Source organism: Saccostrea cucullata, unplaced genomic scaffold (genome assembly GCF_032062105.1).
Source record: "Saccostrea cucullata isolate Sc308-1 unplaced genomic scaffold, CSIRO_AGI_Scuc_v1 ctg15747, whole genome shotgun sequence".
NCBI lineage: Eukaryota > Metazoa > Mollusca > Bivalvia > Ostreida > Ostreidae > Saccostrea > Saccostrea cuccullata.
Window position 1 is genome coordinate 1 of NW_026941162.1, and position 12867 is coordinate 12867.

The window sequence follows — 12867 nt, forward strand, 5'->3', positions numbered from 1 at the left end:
ACCATTGATCATCATGACAATACACTTAGCAGTTGCTTAGTTTTTTTACTTAATACCCATATGCAGGGTAAGGGAACAAAAAATGCATTTCAACTAATCAGTAATATTCAGCAATAATCAGCAGTGCCCCTACCACACATGAACCCCTGACCCTTAGGCCTTGATATTTGATTAATACCAAGGAGCAGATTTCAAACCATTCATTCATTCATTATCAGTATATAAGTACAGCCCCCTCCCCCTTCTATGGTACCCCTGACCCTATAGGGCCTTGAAATTCACAATTCTGGAAGATATGGGCCCTTTGTCCAGCATAACTATATAGGCAGTTCATCTGCTTAATATCCTGGAGCAGAGAAGAAAATTTTCAAAGAATAAATGCATTTTCACTATATAATCAATAGAGCCCCGCCCTAACACCAGAACCCCTGGCCCTGGGACCAAAAAATTCACAATTTTGGAAGTGGAACTCTTGCTCGTCATAACTATGTGCTTAGTTAGTTTATCTAATACCCAGAAGCAGAGAAGAAAATTTTCGAAAAATAAATGCATTTTCACTATATGATCAGTAGCCCCCGCCCTAATACCAGAACCCCTGACACTGGGGCCATAAAATTCACAATTTTGGTAGAGGCACTCTTGCTCATCATAACTATGCATTTAGTTAGTTTATTTAATACCCAGAAGCAGAGAAGAAGATTTTCAGAGAATTCATGTATTTTTCACTATATAATCTATAGAGCCCCGCCCTAACACTAGAACCCCTGACCCTGGGGCCATAAAATTCACAATTTTGGTAGAGGCACTCTTGCTCATCATAACTATGTACTTGTTGGTTTATTTAATACCCAGAAGCAGAGAAGAAGATTTTCAATGAATTCATGTATTTTCACTATATACTCAATAGAGCCCCGCCCTAACACCAGAACCCCTGACCCTGGGGCCATAAAATTCACAATTTTGGTAGAGGCACTCTTGCTCATCATAACTATGCACTTAGTTTATTTAATACCCAGGAGCAGAGAAGAAAATTTTCAAAGAATTGATGTATTTTCACTATATAATAAATAGAGCCCTGCCGTAACACCAGAACCCCTGACCCTGGGGCCATAAAATTCACAATTTTGGTAGTGGCACTCTTGCTCATCATAACTATGTGCTTAGTTGATTTATTTAATACCCAGGAGCAGAGAAGAAGATTTTCAAAGAAATAATGCATTTTCACTACCTACTTATTTAGCCCCGTCCTAGCACTAGAACCGCTGGCCCTCGGGCCATGAATTTCCCAATTTTGGTAGAGGACTCATTGCTAATTACAATCATGCAAACAGTTTGACTGCTTGATGTCCAGGTGTAAAGAAGAAGATTTTTAAAGATTGCATTAATTTTAGTGGTTTTGGCCCCACCCCTCAGGCCCCAGGGGGGCAGGGATCATAAAATTCACAATTTTTGTTCCCCTTCACCCATAGATGCTTTAGGCTAAATTTGGTTGGAATTGATAATGATCAAAAAGCGATAGTTATGTTCTAAATAATATTAGTGGATCCTTGGTTGAAATTAATTTAAATTTCTACATACATTAGATAATATGCACAATAACTGTAATAGCTAGAATTATGGCAGTGTCGGATCCAGACTAAGGTTATGTGGCGGATCCAGAGTGGCGTTCTGTAGTTTGCGACCCCTCCCTCCCTTCCCCTTTTGATTTGCTTTTGATAAAAAAAAAATCCATTTTTTTGTTGTTGTGTTTTTCGAAAGAAATGTTTAATGAAAAGCTAATGATAAAGTATGTTGAGATATGGAGAAATTTGGTAGTACAAACAACATGGAACTACCAACAATACCTCTTTACAAACTATAATTTTCAGTTTAGGAGATTTCTTATCCTTACGTTGTCAAACGTTTATCTATATCTTTACTACATCTCTGTATTCCATTGATTTGTTTGATTTTATGTAAATGAAGGATATGGAGATAACGAACAGAATTCAATATCAAAGTCCATAAAACATTAATTTTAAATATTGTACATGTGAAAATATCCTTTTTAACCGTCTCCATTCCAATCCCCTACAATACCTACCAATACAAAACAGGACAGAGCATCTGATCCCACCTTTGATGATTTGACGGTCCCTGTTTGCTCTGCTACTGTTTCGTTTTTTATGGTCTTTAGATCTTGAATACTGTTCGTTATCTCCACATGTCTCAGTTGTCGTAATAATCAAAATTATTTTCTTGAACGTGCTTTGCTAGGTTTGTAAAGAGTACAACTTTCCACACATGTTGGCGGAGAAAGTGACTCAAATTAGAACTTTTTTAACTAACTTTGTTATCACACGGTAATGGAAATTTTCCGGGGACGGGAGAAGAGATGGTATCAAAATATATTGACAATCAAATCATTGCAATATTTGAAGTACAGACAATGCCTTTCTTTTTTAGGAAGATGTGTGGTGAAAGAATATTGTCTTCAAATGAATTACACAAAATTAGAAAAGTGTATATAAATAAGTGCATCATTTATATATGTTATCTGTCTATTCCATCTGTATCCTGTCTTGTGTTTTGTGAATGTATGTTTTGTCATATTATAAATAATAAGATTACACGCAGTACCACATGTATTTTCTCAGAAATGTGTTAATGAAAGACCCCCTGTTTATTTACTCTTTCATCATTTACAAAATAAAGGACATTATTCATTCATACTTATATAAGTATTCTATTTTTGCCTGTTTATATCCGAAATCGAAATCAATCTCCTTGGAAAAGTTAAACAAAGAAACTAAGATTTGTACTCGTGACACCAAGCTTATCTAGATTCCTGTTTTATACAAACCACAAAATGTCTTCATTGTACCCAGAATGAAACACTTCCAACCCACGGTAAAAAAAATACACATCCAAAAACGACTCCATGTTTCCAAGAAAACTTTGAAAGCCGAACTTCAATACACGTTTTTAATCCATATCTAATATTAAAACAATACAAACAGTAACTAACAAACAGTATAGTTTTGAATTTGCTCTTGCTATTTTACATGTCGATTGCTTGTGTCATGTTACACTGGTCATGGTAATATCACATGCTAGAGCTGTATCACTTGGACCTTGTTCCTACTGTTATTATGAGTATTTCAGTGTATGGCAATAGCGAAACCTTCTACAGTTTTTGGTGCAATTAAGCCAATCAACCAAATCTCCACCCCACTATATTTATTTCACAATTTTCAAAAACATACTTAGAAATTGTTATTTTTTTTAACAGATACTTGGAACCAACATCTCTACTTCCTATACAAACGAACGATCAAAAAAGGGGTTTTTCAACGAGTTGTTGTATGTTTCTTAATTTTTTGACAACCGTAGCCTTATCTGTAGTAAGCATGCAGTACGCATTCCATATATAGTAAAAACTTTCACAAAAGAATCAATGGTATTCTCTACATTAAATCAATGGTGCAAAATCATTTTAATAAGTACATATAAATCAAGAGCTTACCAAAATATTAATTTTAATCATTTAAAATCAATGTTTTCATTGATTGATAATTACCTGTATTATAAAATTATAATGCATCCTAACTTGAATTTTGAGAACGTATTTATCGTCACTAACAAGATGTTGCACTCATTAAATGTACCACATGTATTTTCTCAGTAATGTGTTAATGTGTTATTCACTCTTTCATCATTAACAAAATAAATGACATTATTCATTCATTCTTACATAAGTATTCCTTTTTTGCCTGTTTATATCCGAAATCAAAATTAATCTCCTTGGAAAAGTTATACAGACAAAGATTCATAGATATGTACTTGTGATACCAGGCTTATCTAGATTACTGTTTTTATACAAACCACAAAATGTCTTCATTGTACCCAGAAAAAAACATTTCCCAACCCACGGTAAAAAAAAACCCACATCCATAGAATACTGCATATTTCCAAGAAAAATTTGAAAGCCGAACATTAAACTCATTTTTAATCCATATTTAATATATTTTTTTTAAATACAAACAGTATAGTCTTGAGAATTTTCTTGCTTTTTTACAAATATTATTACCTCGGTTACATGTTTATGAAAACTCCTGTGTTATCATTTATAAAATAATTGATTTTATTCATTCTTTTATGTGTTCTATTTTTGCCTTTTTTATCTGGAATGAAATCAATCTCCTTGAAAAAGTTACACAAACAAAGAACCACAGATATGTACGCGTGACACGGGACCTATTTGATTCCTGTTTTCATAAAAACCACAAAATGTCCTCATTGTGTTCAGAAGGAAACACTTTCCTACCGACGGTACAAAATTTAATACGTATTCAAAGAAGACTGACTTCTCCGAGAAAAAAAATGAAAACCGAATGAACTCAGCATATAAGATAAACTACTGATATTGTAGTCTTTAAATTTGTTTTGCTATTTTTATGAATATAGTATTTGACTTTTTCTTAACATTTAATAAAACGAAAATAACTAGCAGAAATATATTTATCCCACGAAGAATTCAGATGTTTGGAGCTCCATGTCTGATCTTCTCCTATTTTGTATTGTTTAATGACTTTTTCATCTTGAATAATGTTCGTTATCTCCATGTATGTTATGATAGTGCCCCAAACACGATACCCATGATCACTAGAAAGATTTTTTTTATCTATAATCACTAATCTACCTCCGTGCATGATAAATGATTAAATGTCACCGTGCTTCTCGCAAATGTGTACTTGTATCATGTTACTCATGACATGAGAATGTCATCATGCTAGGGCTATATCACTCGGACCCTGTTCATACTATTAGTATGAGTATTTTAGTACGTGTATGGGGTATTTCCATTGAAAGAACAATATGGATCACTTCTACAGATTTTTGTTGCAATTAAGACAACCAACTAAATCTCAACCCCCACTTAATTTATTTCCAACTTTATTTTTCAAAAAGATACTTTCAACACATCTTTAAATAAACAAGCGTGCTTGAAAAAATTCTTTTTTTTCAATGGCTTTTTTCCCCAGTAATTTTATTTTTTGTTTATTTTTCTTGGGAGGAATGTTCTATCCTTTGGCAAATGGCGAGTTGCAAAATGTATTATATTTCTTGTAACAATCCCCAAACCCCTTTTTTCTCTGTAAATCAATTGGTAATCTTCTCCTTCTATATTACAACAACACTTCAGGGTGCTGAAGATTACTAGCTGGTAATATATGTGACGGTGGTACATATGTCAAAAGTTTATCAAAATAGTCATTCAAAATCAATGATTGACATTTAAATGCAAGATAGACTGTGATTGAATAATCAAAAATGATTTAGTGTCTTTATAATTTTTTTTAATACTAAAAATTGTGTAACTCTTTTTTATTGATTTTAAATTTAGTGAAATATAAAAGCAAACACAAAACAACATTAATCCTTCTATCAGGGATTTTTTCTTAATATAATTATTGATCAACCTTTTATTTTTTTTTTAAATTGATCTAATGTTAGAATTGAATGCTGTCAACAAATGCAAACATTGCTTATGATTTTTGTTCTATTTTTCTTTTCTACACAAACATTGCATTTGATCTTATATATGAACCTTTTTTTGCTCTGCTATTAATTCGTAAATTGCTCAATGGACTTTAAGATTGAATACTGTTCGTTATCTCCATATCCTTCACACTTAAAGTTTAACATTCCAGCATTTCTATAAGAAGGTAAAATACATAAAACCGAAAAAGATTATACATCTGGACTAAAAATATAAAGCTTTCAAACAAAGAGACTTCTAAGAATTCCATATCTTCTCTTTAGTCAGGGAGGGGGGGGGGGGCTCAGAATTCCTTTTCTAATCAGAGGCAAATTTGATACAACTGTTTGAGGCTGGACTAAAAACAGACATTTGAATTCCGTGAAAATGGGTTCCAGTTCTATTTGCAAGGTTTCTAATACTTTTACTTTTTTGAAAGAGGCAACAGACTCTCTTTAACTGTATAAATATACACACAAAACTGGTGAAATAAAATCATTTATGAATAACCCTGGTAATATGATTAACTGGGATTTTTTTCTTATAAGCTTTTTACGAGGTTGTTGTTTTAAGTAATCATTTAAAATTGTGCAGTTTTGTAACAAGAACAAAAGGTACAAAGAAATCCAGTTTGCACTGTATTTGTTTATTTTGAATAGTGTGAACTTGTGAAAAGCTAATAATTTTTTTTTAAAAAGCACAAGCCTAGAATAGGTGGAACAAAGGCTTGCCTCCTCTCTGAAATTACGACCGTGATCGATTCTTGATAAGCTTATCTGACTTTGACAATTATTCCATGAATATAAAAATTCCAGCTCAGCATTTAAGTGACGTTTAGAGGTTAAAGTCATTGACTTATATAATTGGTCAAATTTTAATCTTCCGTGTTTTGGGATATATATAAAGCTATGGATTTTTTCAAGAAACGATTTATTTCAGAAATACCTTTGTTAAGACAGCAACAAGAAAGTTTAAACATGGCAATGGTGTGGACAGCGATCCTTGCTTGTAGTTTCTTGTGTACAAGTTCTCAGAAAATTTACTCGGAAGAAAACCATCGCTGTGCTAGTGATGGAGAGACAATGATGCAAATACGAGAGGTTCTGATTAAGCAAGAGAGGTTCCAAGAAACTGTAGATTCCCTCAAGAAGATGATGAAAAGACTCGAGGAAAATACAGGCAAGATGATGAGGAGACTCGAGAAAGATGTAACCAAGATCAAGAGTGGTAAATATACCTGTATTTTATCTAAAAAATTTTACTTTGAATTTTTACTTTTTCTCTCTCAATTGATCGATGTTTGTGTATTCATTAATATAATATAATAAGTGTTAATTTTTTTCATTTATATTCAGACATAAAAATATCTGATTGTCAGGATCTATTTTTTACCGGACGCAAACTGTCCGGAGAATATCGTATAGATCCCTTTGGCAACGGGAGCTACGTCACAGTTTACTGTGATATGAAGACTGACGAAGGAGGGTGGACAGTAAGATATCTCTCTCTATGTCTAAAGAAGAATTTTACTCTTAACTTTATAATAATTTAAGTTCATTCTCTCAGTCTCCGTCTTTTTTCTTACTCAATCTTAACTACCTCTTTCTCTCCCCCCCCCTCTCTCTCTCTCAAAATGAGTTTTACTTTTAAATATTTAATAATTTGCATTCAATGCTTCTTCAGATTCCTAGTTTTTCCTTTTTGCTGATTAAGAACTTATATGAATTAGCATGAAATTGGTATTTTATTTTACTACTACTACAAGTAACTAGGTATTTTTATCGTTTTCTGTATGGACGATATGAAGATAACGAACAGTTTCAATATCAAAATCCATAAAACAATACAAAATAGGAGCAGAGCAAACATGGACCTCCGAAACATCAGAGGTGGGATCATATGCCATGGAGTGGTGAGCATACCCTGCTGACCGGTCAAACCCGCCATGTGTTCCCTGTCTTGATCGGGAAACAAAGAAAAAATCCTCTGCCAACCCAGCGCTTAAAACAATGGTCTGTTCTTTAAAAAAAAAAAAAATATATATATATATATGCCTTAAATTTATAATTCTAATAGGGGGCGTAAAACTAGACTGCTTACTTTGCGACTCTAAACCAGACGCTCTAACCACTGCTCCACGTAGGCGACATGTATACTTTGAATGTTTTAAGAAATAATAAGAAAAAGAAATGAACATAAATAATAAATTGAAAAATATTATGATCATTCCATTATTGTGATTATTATTTCATTATATATTATAGGCAATTCAGAAACGCATAAGCCAATCTGTTGGTTTTAACAGGACTTGGGAGGAATATAAAAGAGGATTTGGTAATGTAACAGACTCTTACTGGATAGGTGAATATTTAATAAATAAATTTATCTAATAAATTTTTCAGTATTGCTGTCTTAGTTGAAATAACATTTCTTATCCTATAACTAATCATAAAGATTGCTGAAAAATATACTGTATAAAGGAGTTAATATATAACATCTCGTTGATTCGACTCGTCAGAGCATGCTCTTCATTTTAACAATTTCTAAAACGAGAAGAATTATTGACAAACAAGTAGGAGAAGTTGACGATTCCAAAATCAAAGTCATCACGAGCGTGATTCTTAAATTACCATGAATGTCTTTATAAAATAAAACAAAAATAAAAAATAAGCTCATAGTGACCAGAATTTGTAAAAATGGCTCTTTCATTAACTGTAGCTTAAAGAAGGATGATACATTTAATATAAATAACATTGCAGGCAAGGTATGGGATAAAGTAATATAAGTTTATGCAACAATTAATTTTTGAAGGATATAGTTTCATAATTTCAGCTGTGTTTGCAAAGAAATCATATGGCGCCAACGCGTGTTGCCCAAATTCTTTGCAGACATCGTAACTGTAATTAGACTAACCCTTTCAAAAAATAAAAAAAAAATACCCATTTCTACGTTTCCTTGTTTTATATTTGAATATTTTACTTGAAAAAGACGTTAATGGTAATCTAACAACCCAGCTATATGATAAACGTGATGACTTTAACTTTTCTGTCGGCAACTTCCCTTACTTTTGCAGCAATATACCTTCATTACCTGCATATGCAGTGTATATATGTTAGTTGATTTGATATGTAAGATCATGCTCTACGTATGAATTATTTCTAAACCGAGGTAAATTATTGTGAAGCAAGATGATGAAACAAGAATATCAGCAGTCTCGTTTAAAGTCATCATTTCGTAAGTTCTATGGTCGATACAATGACCTTTAAAGCAAATACAATTTATCATTGAGTCATATGCTGACTGACTTTCCTCATTCTAATTGTTAGTCCATTATTTATACACTGAATTGACGACAGATTTTTCCGTTATTTTTTTTTTCCGATCATGACAAGTGACCGGTCAGCAGGGGATGCTCACTCTTCCATCGCACTTGATCCAACCTCTGACTGTTTTATGGACTTTGATATTGAATACTGTTCGTTGTTTCCATATCCTTCTTATTGCTTACTTGAGTGTGGTAGCTTTCAAAACTCTTTTTAATACAAAAAACATGTGTTGTTTTGTAAATAACTTTGACATAAAAGTCCTTCGGAGATTTACTTATTAACGGTTATCTTTTTTAGGCCTTATTTGACTATTTAAGAGGGTCAGTAATTAAAATTCATTGCATTTATTAGAAGTAAACAGATTCATTGTTATTAAATTATTTGATAATATTATAAGATCAATAATAAAATGATATGAAGTTACATAAAAACAACATTTACATTATATGAGAAAATGAATAATGGTATATTTTTATTGAATAAATGGGTTATATCAATATTTTCAGAAATAAATTAGACTTTATTTATACAAATAAACCATATCATGTACTGATATTAGTTCAACAATATATAATGCCATTTGATGTTATAAAATTCTGTCAGTAATAGTTTATGATGTATGGAGAGCACCATTATGACTAGGATAAAGACATCAATTATGATTAACTTATCCAACTTTATATGTACATGTTAAAACAACATTACAAAGAATTAATATCTTCAAACTTCACTATAAATTTGTCAATAAATAAGATATGATACAGTCGGTGAGGTTTTATTATCATAAGATTCTTCTTTACAATCTTTTACTATAAGATATAACACAGTCAACATCAGCACATCATTAAAACATTACATAACTTATTCAATGAGCTTTTATCATCATGAGAACCCCCTCTATATCTCTACTATACATCACTGTAGGAGACCATGGATTGTACCAGTCTGTCGAGGACCAGGGACCGTTAAGGAAGGCGGCGTGACAGCCTCCTCCCCAGTACGCAGCACAGTTACGGTCACTATATATGTGACTATATCTTCCGTTATCTCTGTCTGGGGTGGAAAAGTACATCCCAGACAGATTATACGGGGACATCCCTGTGTTTAGCATTCGGTCACCTACAATAATCAAGGACAAAATATAAAAACACCATTTATATCAATTCAGATCTTATCTATTTATAAAACTTAGATTTAAAAAGAAAATACATAATATGTTTTAAATAAATTATTATTACAAACCCTATTATTTTACTATTATCAATTTTATTGTTAGCATTAGAAACACGGGTATTCACGCATCTTTTCTAATGATGGTATATAATTGCATTAATTACATTTTTGATATTTTCTTTTCTGCAACTTATTAAAACTAGGATCAAATCTTAAATGAATAAGACTATGGCTTGAGAGTGTAATGTATAGTTTAAAAAACTCTAAAACTTTAAAAATCTCCTCTAGGCAATAAATAACGGATTTTAAAGTATAGATTAAAAAAGAAATCTTTGAAAGCTAGACTAAAATTAAAGTCACATCGAAGGGTTAATCATAAGATAAATAAAACACATCTATCTAAGATTACAGTGGCTGAAAAAAAAATTGTTGATGGCCTAATGACACTTATTTCTATTTGTTTTTCATTTGAATCTTACTCACCCAATGTCCCGGTAGCTGGTCCCCCGAGGAAGAGTCTGTATTTGTCAGATTCACCAGAGACAGAAAATTGATTATAAAGTTCGTATAACGTGGTACCGTTTGTTAATGTAATGGAGACGTAGAGGGAGGAGTTCCTTCCCTTTGTCAGCTGATGAATCACGTCATTTCCTGCAATACATTATTGTTGTAGAACATTCCGCCAAAAAAAAACATGATGAAGAAAAATATATTTTCATTTCAGGGTCATCCTAGTTAAATACAGTCAAATACAATTATATATTTTTGCAGAGATGTTATCAGCAATCCACTTCATTCTGTATCAGTTTTATTTATTAATAGGCGATCTTTAGAATTATCAATGGTACGAGAAATGTTATTCTAACTTAGACAGCATAACATCAATTATTTTATTTATTAATCTTTTTATTAATTAAATAAATGTTATATAAAGATACATTTACTTATCCAGTAAGTATCAGTTGAGAAACAGAAATATTCACCGATCAAGTAAACATCACATGTTAAAGAAATTGTTATAAGATATAAAGAAATATTTACCAATCTTATAAGAGTCACTCAAATTCTATTTATTAAATAACTGTTTATATAATATTAGGAAACATTTACCTATCCAGTATGAGTCAGTTACGTCCCCAAATCCCTTTTTATAGTCCGCCCACGTTCTGTTAAAACCAACAGAACCGCTTGTCCGTTTCTGAATTGCCTACAATACATAATGGAATAATTATCAGAGAAATGGAATGGTAATCATATTTGCATTGTTACTTTTATACTCATATTTTATTATTTCTTAAAACATCTTTATACATAACTTTAACGGAAACTGTGATTACGACATAAATGCCGATTTTGTCATTTTTATAGCAAAATATGCAGGTAGAAAATAACCTTGAATTCTATTAGTTTTAATTTTCTGATGATTTTTGGTCTCTTTGTTTCATATCAAGATTCTCCTTTTCATTACGCTATTCTAAGCTATATTTTGAAAACATATATTGAAATCCATTGTCTATATGGACTTTCTCTTCTATCCTTAAACATGTAAACGTTAAAAATAATCAGGGACTTATAGTTGTAGTTAAAAAATATTAACTGATTCCATTCAAGTTTAAGCCCAGGAAGTAGGGAAAAAAATAGAAATTTGAAAATGTAATGAACTCTTATTATTCTAAATTTAAAAGCAAAATTAAGTTTTATTTAGAGAGAGAGAGTTCTTACTGTCCATCCTCCTCCTTGGACCTCCATATCGCAGTACGCGCGCATCTGATTTTTTAAACCAAGGGGATATATGAGATACACACCAGACTCTTTGTAACCGTTTAGATAGTAATCACGACAGTCCGTATAATGTTCTAATCCTGAATGTGAAAGAAATACATTCATGATTTCAAGTATGTAATTATTATATCAATGAATACCCAAACAAACACAGAGAAAAGAGAGAGAGATGAAAAAGTATTTAAAAGAGATCTAGAGAGAGAGAGAGAGAGAGAGAGAGAGAGAGAGAGAAAGTGAGAGAAATTTACCTCTCTTGATGATTTGGACATCTTCATGGGTCTTGGTTACATCTTCTTTGAGTCTCTTCACCATCTGTCCTATGAATTCTACAGATTTTTTTATCCGCTCCTGTTGGATCAAAAGTTCTCGAATTTCCATCATTGTCTCTCTATTACTGGCACATCGATCATTTTCTTTGGGGTAAATGTACTGGGAACTTGTGCATACAATGGCGGACATAAGGAGCGCTGCCCACACAATTGCCATGGTTTAACTTTTTTGATCTTGTCTTAACGAAAGCTTTTCTGGAATAAGACGTTTCTTGAATATATTTGCAGCTATATATATATATATAAGGCCTTAAACACGGAAGATAAAAATTTAACCAATAAAATAAGTTTATACTTTTTACCCCTAAAAGTCACTTAAATGTTGAGCAATCTTTTTTACATTCAAGGAATAATGGAGGCATCAGCTAAATTTATCAAGCATTGATCATGAGCGTAATATCAGAGAGGAGGGAGCACTGTCCCACCATTTATTCTAGCCATGTTGCTTTTAAACAATCGTTGGTTTTCAAAAAATCACAAAGTAAAATAGATAAATAAATATAGAATACACAATTAATTCCTCAATACCTTTTGTTCTTTTTCTTTACTAATCAATTTTAAGAAATGAATTATAAAGACAAGTCTCATGAAATAAGTTTTGATTGAAAAAAAAATCCTCGTTAATAAAAATACCTGGAATATTCATTTATATTCTGACAGCACTTGTCTGTTTTTGTGGTGTATGTTTTAACTCTATTCTATTTAAAAAACCTAATTTCTCTGATATATTTATAAT

At 31.9% G+C, this 12867-nt stretch overlaps 2 protein-coding genes across 2 annotated transcripts; one reads left to right on the forward strand and one right to left on the reverse strand.

Annotated features, from left to right (window-relative positions):
* Positions 1-6472: 6472 nt before the first annotated feature.
* LOC134257332 (fibrinogen-like protein 1) lies at positions 6473-8306 on the forward strand. Its single transcript, XM_062739960.1, has 4 exons — positions 6473-6748; positions 6877-7013; positions 7786-7882; positions 8281-8306. Exons 1-4 carry the CDS (start codon positions 6499-6501, stop codon positions 8304-8306), a joined length of 510 nt encoding a protein of 169 aa, XP_062595944.1. The 5' UTR covers positions 6473-6498.
* Positions 8307-9516: 1210 nt separating this feature from the next.
* On the reverse strand, positions 9517-12629 carry LOC134257331 (fibroleukin-like). The gene is made up of 5 exons (XM_062739959.1): positions 12051-12629; positions 11743-11882; positions 11131-11227; positions 10504-10671; positions 9517-9966 (listed from the first exon to the last, which is right to left on the reverse strand). Exons 1-5 carry the CDS (start codon positions 12286-12288, stop codon positions 9713-9715), a joined length of 897 nt encoding a protein of 298 aa, XP_062595943.1. The 5' UTR covers positions 12289-12629; the 3' UTR covers positions 9517-9712.
* Between the last annotated feature and the right edge of the window lie 238 nt (positions 12630-12867).

Bases quoted from the DNA above. Each gene is read 5' to 3' on its own strand.
- LOC134257332 (XM_062739960.1), top strand. From the start codon at position 6,499: ATGGCAATGGTGTGGACAGCGATCCTTGCTTGTAGTTTCTTGTGTACA. The intron at 6,749-6,876 runs GTAAATATACCT...ATTTATATTCAG, and splicing joins TGTAACCAAGATCAAGAGTG to ACATAAAAATATCTGATTGT. The intron at 7,014-7,785 runs GTAAGATATCTC...TATATATTATAG, and splicing joins CTGACGAAGGAGGGTGGACA to GCAATTCAGAAACGCATAAG.
- LOC134257331 (XM_062739959.1), bottom strand. From the start codon at position 12,288: ATGGCAATTGTGTGGGCAGCGCTCCTTATGTCCGCCATTGTATGCACA. The intron at 11,883-12,050 runs GTAAATTTCTCT...TTTCACATTCAG, and splicing joins TGTCCAAATCATCAAGAGAG to GATTAGAACATTATACGGAC. The intron at 10,672-11,130 runs GTAAATGTTTCC...AATGTATTGCAG, and splicing joins AACTGACTCATACTGGATAG to GAAATGACGTGATTCATCAG.